Source organism: Phoca vitulina, unplaced genomic scaffold (assembly GCF_004348235.1).
Source record: "Phoca vitulina isolate PV1807 unplaced genomic scaffold, GSC_HSeal_1.0 scaffold29, whole genome shotgun sequence".
NCBI classification, from domain to species: domain Eukaryota; kingdom Metazoa; phylum Chordata; class Mammalia; order Carnivora; family Phocidae; genus Phoca; species Phoca vitulina.
Window position 1 is genome coordinate 13,747,195 of NW_022589732.1, and position 16,183 is coordinate 13,763,377.

General features: G+C 35.9%; 1 protein-coding gene and 2 non-coding genes across 5 annotated transcripts in view; 2 read left to right on the forward strand and 1 right to left on the reverse strand.

Annotated features, from left to right (window-relative positions):
• P4HA1 (prolyl 4-hydroxylase subunit alpha 1) overlaps positions 1–16,183 on the reverse strand; it is a 105,469-nt gene that overhangs the window by 70,451 nt on the left and 18,835 nt on the right. For all 3 annotated transcript variants that reach the window (XM_032423557.1, XM_032423556.1, XM_032423555.1), the window contains exons 2-4: positions 3,153–3,260; positions 1,315–1,411; positions 10–161 (exon numbers count right to left, since the gene is read on the reverse strand). In XM_032423557.1, coding sequence (XP_032279448.1) covers positions 10–161; positions 1,315–1,411; positions 3,153–3,228 — 325 coding nt within the window. In that variant the 5' untranslated portion in view covers positions 3,229–3,260. The remainder of the gene's footprint in view (positions 1–9; positions 162–1,314; positions 1,412–3,152; positions 3,261–16,183) is intronic.
• LOC116644439 lies at positions 8,464–8,535 on the forward strand. Its single transcript, XR_004301755.1, has one exon. It is a non-coding gene; the product is annotated as a small nucleolar RNA U2-19 (small nucleolar RNA).
• Positions 8,711–8,780, forward strand: LOC116644436. The gene has a single exon (XR_004301752.1). It is a non-coding gene; the product is annotated as a small nucleolar RNA U2-30 (small nucleolar RNA).

The following is a 16,183-nucleotide window of genomic DNA, read 5'->3' on the forward strand; positions in this document are numbered from 1 at the left end:
CTGACTTACCATCTGACATATCCTTAAGGACCAGATTCTCCAACTCACTCCATTCAGTGTTCAGACGTTTCATTAATTTGAATGCATTTACAGGGTGCCCAACAAAGCCTTCTGGATCTTTTGTCGCTGTGCTGGTTAGTCGATCTAACTTCTCTGCCCATCTATACACGTAAGACATAAATGGAGCACACATACACTTAAGGAAGAATACAATTTAATAAAGCACTCGGAAAAAGAAAAAAGACTAGAGGTTTTTGAGTAAAAACTATATTCAAACACTCTTTTTTATTAAAAATTATAGGTTTTTTTAGGGGCGCCTGGGTGGCTCAGTCGTTAAGGGTCTGCCTTCGGCTCAGGTCATGATCCCAGGGTCCTGGGATTGAGCCCCGCGTCGGGCTCCCTGCTCCGCGGGAAGCCTGCTTCTCCCTCTCCCACTCCCCCTGCTTGCGTTCCCTCTCTTGCTGTGTCTCTCTCTGTCAAATAAATAAAATCTTTAAAAAAAAAAAAAAACTATAGGTTTTTTTAAAAAGCAAGACTGTTACGGTTAAAATCTAGCTTGGTAAATTAAAAATATAACAAGTCCTTTTCTTTTAGTTTTGTTTTTCTCAAATGGTTACAGTAAATGAAACCTATCTTAGAAAAGGTGTGATTGCATACCTCTACTAAGGGTCTAAAAATTCATCTCCCCACAGGTCCTTAGAGCCAAATAATTGATTATTATAAAGTACAAATGAGCCCAATCGAAATTCAGTTACATGTTCATTTAAATCAAACTTATACCAAAATTTTACATTCAGTACCTAAAAACTATATTTTAAAACAAACAAAAAAACCCTGAATATTCAGCTACTCACTAAACAAAAGGCAGGAATTCTCACATCAGGATTAACTCTGAGCCTGAGTCAGTTAAAAATAAATTAGCAGGTAAGGAAAAACTATATCAATTAATAATTAGCAATACTTATCACTGTAATCTCTAGAATGGAACCATAGGAGTGAAGGATAAATAGAACTGGAAAACTGCTCTAGAAGATGACTTGATTAGGGAGGTAAGAGGAAGACAGAAGATATTAACAACCATTTTTAGAAATTGTCAGTCAACACCCATACCCATTTATATCTTTATCTCAGTCCATGTTCCTTTACCTAAACTCTTGGCCCAGGCCTAACTCTTGTTTTCTGTGCTCCTATTTTACCCATTTCAGCCAGCTTTTAAGACAGGTGGCTTCCATTTCCACTCAAAGAATGTTTTAGCTCTAGAACGAAAACATCCAGGTGGAGTCAGAATCATAGTAAGTAGAACACTTTGCTTACTTTTTTATTTGTTCTAATTTATCCTCTTCTGCCTTAATATAGTCTTTCAGAGAAGTCACCAGATCTTTCTCAGTATGGATCAAATCAGTCATCTGACCTAGAAGGAGAAAGGAAGGTTATCAAATATCTACATTGGTCAACACAAGTATTTTAGAATAATTTAAAAATGACGAAGAATGCTTCATTCTTTGAGAAGATTTAACTGGTATTAGACACAGATATGCTGGAGAAAACATCTTTCTTCTTTTTTCTTTTTTAACTAGATAAACAAAGACAACTGTGTTCCAGTTCTAATTTTCAAGCTACTTCATTTTGCAAATTGGACCATACTGGCAAACTGATCTAAAATTACAAAACAACACTACTTTTTCTTCTTCCCTACCTCTGCTCTCATCTTTTTTTGTTCTTGAGACTAACTAGAATTAATTTTGTATTCAATAAACTAAAACCACACTAACAAAAGATATACTTCACAAATGAAATTCAAATCATCCATGTTCAGTTATTTATAATGGGATAAGAAGACTCATCATTTTATATCTAAAATTGTATGTCATAAATATAATACTTGTGTTTTAGTTAGCACTACTATCACACAAGGGTAAAACTGGTTAACAGCATGAAGGAAAACATCTCATTTAAGGCAGATGAACTGTTCATATAGGAAAATATAAAAGGATACACATCAAACATGAAAAGTATTTCTGGGGGAAAGAGGACATGTGGAAGTCTTACATTCTATGTATTTTTGTTTGTTTCTTCTTTAACCAGATGCTATTTTAGTAATACTTTCAAAGATTTTTTAAATTATGCTGTAGAAAAAAATAACCTGTGTTCATAGTTTTCTTTTTTTTTTTTTTTTAAAGATTTTATTTATTTGTGAGAGAGAGAATGAGAGACAGAGAGCATGAGAGGGAGGAGGGTCAGAGGGAGAAGCAGACTCCCGGCCGAGCAGGGAGCCCGATGTGGGACTCGATCCCGGGACTCCAGGATCATGACCTGAGCCGAAGGCAGTCGCTTAACCAACTGAGCCACCCAGGCGCCCCATAGTAGATTCCTAAATGGAGAAAGCAGGTTATGAAATAATGTGCAATGTATTATTTATATCTGTGCATTAAAAAAAGACTATTAAATTATTTGCTGAGTAGACTCATTAACAAAGACTCTTCTTGGTATGCTTTTCTAAATTTTCTTAAGTTCTAACCTGAAAATGTGCTGCTTTTGTAATCAGAAAAGAATTTTTTAATTAAATTTTAAAGAGAGACACTTGTAGAGGGAAAGGAACCAAATCAATGCTTCAGTCTCTGGGAATATACTGTGTTTGTTTTTACTGATTTAAAAACACTAAAAAATGGGGTGCCTAGGTGGCTCAGTCTGTTAAGCGTGTGCTTTCAGCTCAGGTCATGATCCCAGGGCCCTGGGATCGAGCCGCATTGGGCTCCCTGCTGAAGAGGGAGCCTGCTTCTCCCTCTCCTTTGCTCATCTCCCTCTCCCTTGCCACTCCCCTTACTTATTCAATTCTCTCTGTCAAATAAATAAAATCTTAAAAAAAAAAAAAAAAGAAACACTAGGGGCGCCTGGGTGGCTCAGTCATTAAGCGTCTGCCTTCAGCTCAGGTCATGGTCCCAGGGTCCTGGGATCGAGCCCCGCATCGGGCTCCCTGCTCGGCGGGAAGCCTGCTTCTCCCTCTCCCACTCCCCTGCTTGTGTTCTTTCTCTCACTGTATCTCTCTCTCTGTCAAATAAATAAATAAAATCTTAAAAAAAAAAAAAAACCACTAAAAAAATGGAAAATTTTAAATGCAGGATCAATACAAACCAAAAAATAGTAAGACTTACCAATTGAAGTAAAAAAGCCTGGATGGGCCAAAGACTGGGGAAGCAGAATCCCTACAATTAAAATATACCAGATCATCTTGGAAGACTTAATTTTTCAGGTTCACACACCTACAAGAGAAATATGGCCATTATAACAACAACAAAAAGTAGGGTAGGAAAAGTTCCTAACTGATTTTTCCTATAACCAAAACGTAAGTCAGACACGAAGATTGCCCACAGACTGTTGTTAATTCTTATAAATTCATTTAATAATTTAATTAATAAGACCTACTATCTTATTTTTCATATAAATACTAACTTTATATTTCATGTTAAAGAAAAATATAAAGGTTTGTTATCACCTGATAATTTATGCTTAAAAATTCAACCCAAGTTTGTTTTCTCCTTAGTTACTACTATAATTAGAGTGATTAGATAGTAACTCTTCCATATAGCCTGAAAAATAAGTTTTCTGTTATCTACATCTAAACTATGAATTTCCCATAAAAATACACTACTTCATTAAAGTAACTTAATTTAGGGGTGCCTGGGTGGCTCAGTCAGTTAAGCGTCTGCCTTCGGCTCAGGTCATGATCCCAGGGTCCTGGGATCAAGCCCCACATCGGGCTCCCTGCTCGGCAGGAAGCCTGCTTCTCCCTCTCCCACTCCCCCTGTTTATGTTCCTTCTCTCACTGTGTCTCTCTCTGTCAAATAAATAATAAATAAAATCTTAAAAAATATATATATAAAAAAATAAAGTAACTTAATTTAAACATTACCAAAATTCATTCTGAAATGTTAGAATATGTTTTAAAGGGAAAAAATAGTTTTCAGAGCCACCGATTTATCCTTTAAATTCCTAACTTGTTCCATGTTTTCCCTACATGGCTTTCAATTTTAAAATAAGTTCAATTACAGGGGCACCTGGGTGGCTCAGTCGTTAAGGGTCTGCCTTCGGCTCAGGTCATGATCCCAGGGTCCTGGGATCGAGCCCCGCATCGGGCTCCCTGCTCAGCAGGTAGCCTGCTTCTCCCTCTCCCACTCCCCCTGCTTGTGTTCCCTCTCTCGCTGTGTCTCTCTCTGTCAAATAAATAAATAAAATCTTTAAAAAAATAAAAAATAAAAAAATAAAAATAAAATAAGTTCAATTACAAAAGTCGTACATTTCAGGGAATCTGGGTGGCTCAGTTGGTTGGGCTCCACGCTGGGCATGGAACCTACTCAAAAAAAAAAAAAAGTTACAGATTTTTGGGGTGATGAAAACGTTCTAAAATTGACTGTGGTGACTGATGGTTGAAGAACACAGTAACAGTACTGAAAACCACTGAATCATGACCATTAAATGGGTGAACTGTATGGTACATGAATTATATCTCAATAAAGCTGTTATTTTTAAAAAGTTGTACAGAATCCAAAAAGAATAAACAGCCCTGTTGATTTAGGCTAGTAATTTCTCTCAAATGACCTAGTGTTGAGGTTTTTTCTTTGTCCCTGGTAGCACTGACTTTTCTAGAACAAATTCTTCACGGCAGGTGCAAATATCAACTAACCATCAGAAAGATTTTACTCTTCTTTCCCAAATGTCCTGATAACACTCTTTTCTTGCTCCTTCACCATCATATATATCGATTTTTAAGTCCTCCTTATTACCTTACAGAAGAGTAAGTTACTATTACAGTACTTCTTGCCCAGTAACAGGCTCCCAATAGTTCATCTTCTTGTCTCCCTATCCGTCTTTGAGCAGGCATTTCTGACTCTTTCCAAGTGACTTCACTTAAACCAACAGGTTCAAGTCCACATTGGAAAGCTCCCTACTCTGCCAAAACAAAAACAAAACAAAAACAAAAACCCTTTCCCCTTCTTGAATCTCAATAAAAAACAGATCACCACAGAAACTGACATTCGTCTCCCTCAAGTTTGCCACAAGCTTCCAGATACTTCCAGAACCACACAGTAGTGAAATACACTGCTCTCTTGGCTGCTTTACAGTAACTCTTTGGGAAGGCTTCTAGAATGCAGCAGATGCAGACACTTCCTCTCCTGGGCTCCAGCCAAAGCACAAGGCTTTTTCAAAATCCTGGGCTGTCTGAAAAGTCTAGAATCTTCTCACTGTTTATACAGATTTCTGCCATAATTTTCTTCATGATTAAATGTTATTTCCAGAAAATACAAATGCTTTTGCCATACTAACAAAAGGCTAATCAGAAATGCTGTCTAAATGTTAAACTCTGATAAGAAAGTTTAGATTTGTCAGGCAAGAGGTTATTTTTTCATAGCTAAAATATTATGTTGTAACTCAAGTTTTTTTTGTCATCTTTCAATGTCCTTAAATCCCTCATGAATCAAGAACCATTAGCCTACAGAAATCACTAAAGTTTGAAAACTGCATTTTAACAATGATAGACTTACATAGAACATCAAGGCATTAATCACATGAAGAATAAATATACCTTTACCTTACATCATGCTCCAAAATAAATTCTAGATGGATTAAAGAGCTATAACCAACAAAAAGTAACAAAAAGAAAAGTTACTAGATCTCTAAAAGGAGAAAAGACTCTCTCAACTTTAAAAAAGATAAAACAAATAACCTATCAAAAGCCAGATGAAATTTAAATACACAAAATAATCTAGGCTTATATGTGTTTTTTAAAGACCCCATAAACAAGACACCTGGGTGGCTCAGTTGGTTAAGTGTCTGACTCTTGATTTCGGCTCAGATCATGATCTCTGGGTCCTGAGATTGAGCCCCATGTCAGGCTCTGTGCTGAGCATGGAGCCTGCTTGAGATTCTCTCTCCCTCACCCTGCTCTATCAAAACAAAACAAAACAAAACAAAACGAAAAAACCCTATAAACTACAAATTAGGAAACTAAAGAAAATGGAGCTCATTTGAGGAGCTCATACAAATCAATAAGAAAAACACTAAGATATTAATAGTAAAGTCGATTAAGAATGCAGAAAGTCGGGGTGCCTGGGTGGCTTAGTCGGTTAAGCATCTGCCTTCAGCTCAGGTCATGATCCCAAGATCCTGGGATCGAGCCCCACGTCAGACTCCCAGCTCAGTGGGGAGTCTGCTTCTCTCTCTCTCCCTCTGCCTCTCCCTCTGCTTATGCTCTCTCTCTCGCTCACTTTCTCTCTCAAATGAATAAATAAAATCTTTAAAAAAAAAAAGAATGCAAAAAGTCACAAAAGAACTAAAAATAGTTTAAAAAGTTCACTCAGTTATCAAAGACCCATTTTTTGTCCTTCAAATGAATAATTAAATTTAACAAATTCACAATTAAAAATATCTAATGATGGTGCTATAAATATGTCAAGGAACTTAAAATGAGTATATCCTTTAACTTGCGAATTTAAATGAAAACACAAAATTTAAAAATTAAGAAACTCACATTCATTGCTGGTGAGAATGCAAAATGGTAAAGCCATCTTGGAAGATGGTTTGGCAGTTTCTTAAAAAATCAGACACACTCTTACCATATAATCTGGCAACTGTTCTCCTTTGTATTCACCCAAAAAAGTTGAAAACTTATCTCCACACAAAAACCTGCACATGGATATTTCTAGGTTTCTTCATAATGGCCCAAATTTGGAAGCAGCCAAAATGTCCTTCAGTAGGTAAATGGATAAACAAACTGGTACATCCAGACAATGGAATATTATTCAATGCTAAAAGGAAATGAGCTATCAAGCCACGAAAAGACATGGAAGAATCTTAAATGCATATTTCTAAGTAAAAAAAAGCCAATCTGAAAAGGCTATGTACTGTATGATTCCAACGAAAGGCATTCTGGAACTACGAAGACAGTAAAAAGATCTGTGGTTGGGAGGTGGGAGGATGAAGAGATGGAGCACAGAAGATTTTTAGGGCAGTGAAAATACTCTGTAAGATATCATAATGATAAATACATCATTTATTTTTGGACATACATTTGTCCAAATCCACAGATTATACAACACTAAGAGTGAATGGGTAATGTAAACTATGTATGGACTTTGGGTAATTATAATGTGTCAATGTAGATTCAAGCAATTATAACAAATGTACCACTCTGGTGGGGGATGTTGAGTCTATCCATGTGTGGGGGCAGGGGGTATATAGGAAATCTCTGCACCATCCTCTCAATTTTGCTGTGAGCTAACATTGCTTTTAAAAATTAAGTCTCAAAATAAATTAACATCATACAACCCTGGTGGAATCTGTATTGAATTAGATTAAGTTTCCACTACTCTGACAGAAAGTCATAAATAAATATGGATCAAAATAAAGAAAAAAATTAACATCATAATATGATATAACTATGCATGAAAATACACAGCAGAAATTCACCAAAATGCAGTTGTTTCTGGACAGCAGAACATTAGGTAATTTTTTTCTATTTCTTTGTATTTTCCAGATGTCCTAGGGTATATTTACTTTTATAGTGACAAAAAATTAACTCTATACAAAATCATAAACCTACAATAATAATAAAACATCAACTCCCATATTATGTATGTCACCGTAAGCTTTTAATGAAATGGTTAATTACTCTCTAATACAAAAAAGTAGCTAACAAATACTATCCACATTTACACCTGTTCTACATTCTAACTATATAAGCCTCCAAATTTCTTTCTCTGCTACAAAGATAGGAAATTTATATGAAAGCAACCCAAATACCCAGCCATGAACTACGCTGTCAGAGTAGCACACTTTTCTATTATCCTTCCTCTTACAGACAGACATAGGATGTGGGCTAAGCCAGTCACTGACATAACATTTGAGGGGTGGGTTTGTGAAATGATATAAAGCAGCTCCTTCTGGAGTTGCTCAGCTCGTAGGATATGAATTTGGAGCTGCCTGTGATGATCTTTCCCACTTGTCAAGGACACATAGGAGCCCAATCTAAAAACAGAACAAAGTCATCCAGAGATAGACAATTCCAAGCTCCATAGTCCTGATTCTTCCAATTATTCTATTCTTCCAATCTGTGAGCTACTCCAATAATCTTCCAACCCAGTAAAGGGAGCCTCTAAATTCCCTTTTTAAGGAGTTTTAAACTACATCTAGTTGGATTTCTATCATTTGCAATATAAAGTTCAGACCCACACAGCATTACTCCAAACTACTATGCCAATCAAATGAAGACAGCCCTATATAGCAGTGGTTCTCAAACTTTAGCTATATCAGAATCACCTAAAGGTCTGAGACATGTAGATAATTTACACAAGTTCTTAGGTGATGGTGATGCTGTTTGTCTGGGGATCATACTTTGAAAACCACCAGATACAAACATCCCTTAAAATCACACAAAAGGTGCTTTCTACCTTTAATAGAGTAAAATTTGATCAATGATGAAAACAGCCAAATCTGAGCATCAAAAGACCTTCCTGATACATGATCTCTCTAGTTCTGAGAAGCAAAAGTAACTTAGACCAATAAGGGCTTATGTCTGGAGAGAGAGAGAGGGTGTGTGTGTGTGTGTGTGTGTGTGTGTGTGTGTGTAAAGGTGATCATGTGACTGTGTATAACCGAGGACTTGATATTGAGATGGGGGGAAGGAGATGTGTATGTGTATGAGACTATGAGTTCTGAGCAATGATGAAAAGGTTTTAGTACTGACCTTTACAACTATGAAGGTTTCTACACTTGATGTGAGCTCAGAATTGAAGAAAAATAAAAAAATAAAAATACAATAAAATAATAAAATTTTACTTCAATTTATTTTTTGAAAACTATAACTGAATTTCTAATTATTCTAGTGAATAGTTGCTCTAATTTCTCTCTCTTTTTTTTTTAAGTAGGCTCCATGCCCAGGGGCGCCTGGGTGGCTCAGATGGTTAAAGTAGGCTCCATGCCCAGCGTGGACCCCAACATGGGGCTCGAACTCATGTCTGTGAGATCAAGACCTGAGCTGAGATCAAGACTCAGATCCTCAACCATCTGAGCCACTCAGGCACCCCTCCTCCAATCTCTTTTAATACCAAATAGTTGTTGGGGGCGCCTGGGTGGCTCAGTCATTAAGCGTCTGCCTTCAGCTCAGGTCATGGTCCCAGGGTCCTGGGATCGAGCCCCGCATCGGGCTCCCTGCTCAGCGGGGAGCCTGCTTCTCCCTCTCCCACTCCCCCTGCTTGTGTTCCCTCTCTTGCTGTGTCTCTCTCTGTCAAATAAATAAATAAAATCTTTAAAAAAAAAAATACCAGATAGTTGTTTATAAGCAAGCATATCTTTATCAATCACAGGTTTTTAAGACAATGGTTTCCTTACTTCTGATGTCTCACTTCCATTTATTTCCATCTTCACTCAGCAGCTTTCAAAGCAAATCATTGTAAGCACCCAAGAGTCAAGCATCCTAAAAGACACTGGAGTTTTATCAAAAATAGTAAGATACAGGGGCGCCTGGCTGGCTCAGCCGGTAGAACATGAGACTCTTGATCTCAAAGTTGTAAGTTTGAGCTCCACAATGGGTGTAGAGGTTACTTAAAAATAAATTTAAAAAAAATTTTTAAATAGTAAGATACAAATGTCTCTTGTTCTAAATCCTCAAACAAGCCTGAAATAGAATGTAAATGGGTTAAAGAGGATGCAAGGAAGGTAAATCTCAGCTCCCTAAAAAGACTGGACTCAAAAAAAAAAAAGAAAAGAAAAAAAAAAGCCAAAGGGGAGTCAAAGATACAAAGATAAATTTATACTAGCATCAAATTTAGTATGGAAACACTACAGATAAATTACTGATAGTATTTTGGTTCTTGGTTAGATGGTAGGTTCATGAGTGCTTATTATCTAATTTTTATAACATACATATACATTACACATGTTTAATATGCGTGAATATCATATTTTAGAAACTATAAGGAAAAAAGAGTATGGAAGAAATCTTTCTGGAAAACAAATAAAAATAAATAGCAAAATATAATATTTCTCCAAAACTTTCCTACAGTTCTTCTCCCAGGAAAGTCCAATCCCACACACTCACAGGTCAATCAAACCTGGGAACAGATTTTAAAAGAGTTCTACTACATTGTAAATATTTACAACTTTGAGTTATCAGGATTCACTGAATTGTATGTACAAGTTATTTAATGAATTACCAGGAACAGGGTATCTGGCAAATAATTCTATTAGCCTTTCAGTCTAACATTTTTCTTCCAAGAAAAAAATTGCAACATTTTAAAAACTTGGGTCTTTCCCAGATAAATCATTAAAAATTAATAAGGCCAACTAAAGAATGCTTGATATTCTAATCTAAACTTTCTCTGACAATAAAAATTTTCCACAGGTTTCCTTCTAGCAGTCCCTCCATAGCTTCCACAACTGTTCCAAATCTTCTTTTAGAGGGTTCCAGCTTAAATTTATTTAACCTCATACAAATCCCACATTCAACTGTTGGTCTTCCTGACATCAGTGTTAGACTTTTTTTTTTTTTTTTTTTTTTTTGACAGTTTTTATAGTGAATGCAAAAGACCAGCACAAATCCAGGCTTTTAATTCAGGCTATAACAATGTGGTGTATATCAAGACTTGGCATGTCTCCTATATAAAAGTAGGATGGATTTTCTAAGACAACTAAGAGTACTTACTAATAGAACTAGTTATATTTCTGTTCTTCCCTCTAATCCCTCTGGCAAATTGCCATTTGTTTTAACTTAACACCATGAATTCCAGTCATACTTATGCTCCCAAAGAGAGTAAACTACATCTCTAATACATACAATCTGACGGACAAGTGCTTTAATGGCTATGACCAACTTTTCTATCAAAAACTCAGAAATCCATGCTAGCTTTCCCACAGTGTACTTGAGCTTTCTGTACTTGAGCAGTGAACCCAGTCATTGGTATAATTCCAACTGAACAGCATTTTGAAATTTGGTTGGAAAGAAGCTCTAAATCAAGATATCAGCCTTAACTGAAGTACTATAAAGTCTGTCTTTTGGAGATTCTTGCAAAATTCAAACTTTTCCTTGTCAGAAAGAACCTGAATATAATATCATTTCAAAAACACACACCTATTTTTGCCTATATGGTGTCTCTACCACCCTACTCTCCTTCTGGAAACTGCCCCCTTCTACTTTTTTTACTGCCCCAATCTACTTTTAATTCATCCTCATAGTTTCATCAGTCATGTTATACAGCGTGATACTTCTTCCCTCACCAAGTGACCAAAGTTCTTTCCTGGAAATTTTGAAAATAAAATTGAGGAAAAAAGGGCAGGCACTATTAAATTATATTTGCTTGAATTATATAAAGCTCAGGAGAAGTAACGGACCAAGTTTTGACATATTGGTCAAAAAGTAAATGAAGTTTATCTAGAAAGAATAAAAAGTGAAGGAAATATACAGAGAGGAAGATAAACAAGAGACAGAAGAAAACATTCTGATGCTCCTGATATTCTTGAAGTCTAATAACATTCCTGACCTCCATTGTTAAGACAACTCCCTATCCCCACAATACTTACATAAATTCCACTGTGTGTTAGTATGAGTTGGGTTTCTGTTTAACGCAGAGTCCTAGTTAATTGTGTGTCTAATCCTGCAGTTAATATTTTTATAGGCAAAATAAATAATAAGGTAATTTTTTTGGCTTAATTGTTAGAAATCCAGTAAGTGCCACTTCTATGTCAGAGATACAGAGTTTAGAATAAATATTTTAATCCATTTTTTTAAAAAGATTTAAATTGGAATTTGGACTCAAAATTAAAGCAAGTTTAAATTCACCAGTATTCTACCTCACTTTTATTTCTATGATGGTTATATTGCCTAGCCAGCACACCTGTGGTTGTGAAAACAGCACAGCAAAAAAGAAAATCCCCAGTTATTGATGTACTAGATTTGTGTATGTCTTTTAAACAGTTCTAGTTTCCACTTTACATGGAATAATCAGGAAAAGTGTAAAAATTCAAAAGTGAAATAAAAAATTTTATCAGTTAAAAAAAATTGAACTTAAACTCAATGTTTAAAGTTTGTTTCAGGGTGCCTGGGTGGCTCAGTCGGTTAAGTGTCTGTCTGGCTCAGGTCATGATCTCAGGGTCCTGGGATCAAGTCCCATGTCGGGCTCCCTGCTCAGCAGGGAGTCTGCTTCTCCCTCTTCCTCTACCCCTTACCCCTGCTTGTGCTCTTTCTCTCAAATAAATAAAAATCTTTAAAAAAAATAAAGTTTGTTTCAAATAGAAAAGTTAAGTTCCCCTAAACCAGAAACATTTTACAAATAAATGTAGGCTGATGGAGGTTTGAGAAAGAAATGAATCTTATTATTATTAAAATGGTGCCATTCTTCACTGACTTTAAACTATGTATTTTAAACTGTATAATATACCTCTCAACTATTTCAAACACTTTAGTTAGAAATGCACATATTTCCCAATGTGGGGGGAAAAGGTCAGGATTCTTATGCCCAGGATACAGAATATAAAAGATTTACCAGAAGTGGTATTTTTTTAATAGATTTTATTTATTTTTTGACAGAGAGACAGCAAGAGAGGGAACACAAGCAGGTGGGGTGGGAGAGGGAGAAGCAGGCTTCCCGCGGAGCAGGGAGCCCAATGCGGGGCTCGATCCCAGAACCCCGGGATCATGACCTGAGCCGAAGGCAGATGCTTAACGACTGAGCCACCAGGCACCCCACCAGAAGTGATATTAAAAGCCCCCCAATTAGTTAAGATTAATCAATAACATCTACCTTTATTTGGTGATCCCCTTAACAAGAAGCCGAATAAGCAAAAAAGGTATCAAAATATTAGGTCAAATTTGACTACAAGCAAGTAATAAAAACAAAAACAAAAACAGTAATTTAGATGGAAGTGCCTAGGAGGATACTTGGCACATAGAAGACACTTAAGAAACGTTACTTTTGGATGTGGGGCAAGAACTTTAGATGGATTTGTGCCAAGGGTGTCTCCAGGGACATAGGAAAAAGAAAAGACTTGGAGAATGGTGGGAAGCCCAGGAAACCTCGATCCTGGGCAAAGACAGTGAGAAGGAACAAGTAGCCTAGTCTACTAGCAGACAGATGCAGACTCATAATTTAAGAATTTGAGTAGGAGAAGTAAGTGGATGGAGGCAGTGGAAGGAAAAAGGGAAAAGAAGTAACCATTAAATTATATATGCTTTATTTGTTGCTTGTAAATGCTAGTATTTCCAAATATTAACAGTCTATATATTTCTCATTTTAAGAAAGACCTTGCAGTGTCTTCTCTTGGCTGTATAAACTAGTTGTTATATTAATGAAACTGTGTGTATCTAATAACATAAATGTCAATTAACATTGGTTAGGGCACTAAAAAACCAGCAGTAATATAAAAAGCAGCATTAGAGATTCAAACTCTTCTTTTTTTTAAGATTTTATTTATTTATTTGAGAGAAAATGAGAGAGAAAATGCACGGGCGGGGGGGGGGGGGTCAGAGGGATAAGTAGACTCCCAGCTGAACAGGGAGCCGGATGCAGGATTCCAGGATCATGACCTGAGCCAAAGGCAGTCACTTAACCAAATGAGTCACCCACGCACCCTACAGATTCAAACTCTTAAAACTAGGTTTGTTTTCTAATTTGGAGAGTGGTAAATATATACGTGAGAAGTTTTAAAGTCTAATTTCTAAAGTTTAAAACTTTGGTATACACACACACACTTTAAAACTTTACGCAGTAACTAAAAGAACTCAAAAAAAAAGTTAACAACTGAGAGATGGGATCACAATTATCTTCACTCAACTTCTGCATTTTCTTTAATAAACATTTAATAGAACATTTTTATTTCTGTAAGTAGACAAGCTAAAAAAAAAAAAAGTCAAAGTAGCATTGAAGTGAGGAGACAAATCAAGAAAATCCAAATGTTTAACTCCCCAGCTCTACTACCTGACACAATACCACCATCAATCCCTTTTGCTCCAAATTTCATCTATTTTTTATTTACACAGGAAGGTCTGATAAGACAACTTTACTGTCTTCACCACCCTAAGGATACAAGTGAAACATAAAATTTAGATTTTTACGTTGTAGAGTTTTTAAGCTTAAGTAAGGAATATGAGATGATGGCAAAATATTCCAAAAACAGAATTTTCAATGAAACATGTAGAACAGTGGAACAAAATAGATAATCTAGAAACAGAAAATGGTCTGTTTGGTTTTGGCAAAGGTATAAAGGCAACTCAATAGAGCAAGGATAGTCTAGAATAGTTGGATATTCATGTACAGAAAAAAATGTTTTATTTGGGCACCTCATATCCCCTAATGGACACTGGGCAGCTCTCTGCCCAGGAATTTATATAAATTTTGGGACAAATTCCATTTTTCTTAACCCTAGTCTCCCTCTTCTCACTCTAGCCTTTAATTCCCTCTTTTTCCTATTGGCAGATCCTCAAAGTTGTCAAGTTCAGGAAAAGATATATGAAATAAAGTCACATATACTAGAATAAGGAGAGATGAATTCATGGTTGCAGAAAATGTGAATCTAGATATGGGTTTCCATTCAGCAGTTACTCAGATTTAACATCAAGTAAAATTGTCAGTAACATGCTTGCAAGGCATGTAACTTTCATGTCTCATTTCTCCTAGAGAAGGTTTCTTATTACTCTTTTGATTCTCCCACAGTCTACGAGACACATTATAAATGTTTTTAAAATGAAACTTAGTGGAATGATTAAGTTAGTTAGTACTAACCCCGGACCCTACTTTATTTCAACCCTGGTTGTTGAAAACATTTATAAAACGTTGGTAATATGCTATTAAATTGGTTTTTTTTCTCCCTGTTCCATTTCCTCAGACTCAATCTGATCAATTATCAAGAATGAAGTACTATGAAATGTGAATCAGAAAACAGACAACCTGGGTCCAAGTCCCAGTTCTGACAGTTACTATATTCTTGGGCAAATTACTTGACTTCTCTGAGCCTCAGTTTCTTCATTTATAAAATGAGGATGATATAAAACTACCTTACAAAATTACTTTAAGGATCAAATTATATAATATATGAAACAACACTTTAAAAAATATAAAGTGCTTTAGTTATTATCAGGTAGATTAAAAAATCTTTTTAGAGGCCAGTCCAATGCTCCTAGAAAATTAATTCAGAGGGGAAGGAAAAATTACTGATAAAAGGTTTTATTGTCATTTGTTTCTCCCCGCCCGAAAAAAAAAAGAAAAAAAAAAGAAAAGCAGAAAGAAAACTGGTTAAAGTTTACTGTAGCTATACAGGTGGATATAAGAAACTGCTAAATTACAGCCTTCTCTTTGCACTACTTATCATGGAGAAACAGCTCAAATGCCTAACAAGAGAGAAAGGCTGAGTATATTAACATATTACAATATTACTATTTAAATGAAAAATATGTAAACCACCAAAACATGGACATATTTATATGAAACACTAAGCAGGAAGAGGAAAAGAGTCCAAGATAGTATGCATTCACAGATGACACTATGTAAGAAGCATGACTCCTATCCTGTATTTTTGCCCAAGTCCAACCTAATATACTAATAGTCATACTGATCATCCAAAGCAACATCAAGAAAAGGAATATTTCTCATTACATCAAGTTCAAAAATTGCTGGAGTAATCTTAATGAAGTCTTTTGAACTTCTAGTTTTTATTAAGGCACAATATTTGGCCAGAGGAAAACCAAAGCTTCAATTTATACAAATAAATTGCATTGGGTAGAAACACGAATGAAGCTTTAACTAGTTTCACAAATATACATACACACTTTATTTGGCTTGTCTCTTACAGAGTCTTATATCGTACATACAAACACACCATTATGATTTAATTATAAGATTCAAGTTCTCACTGTATGAAGAGTAACAGTTTCATGCCAAGGGCCTAAGCAATTTATTTTTGTTTACATTCAAGCATTTTCTACTTTCAGAGTAGAACCAAAGACATATTACAACATATGAGGGGAAGGGAAGGGGGGGGAGGGAGGGGGGAGGACGGGCAATATCACGTATGATTGCTTAGACAATTTAGCAATTCAACAATTCTCCCACCAACCTATTAACTTTTGGTAAAACCGTTTCAGCAAAAGTTTATTACTGTCATCTATGTACTCAAATCTAGTCAGACTTACAGCTCAGTT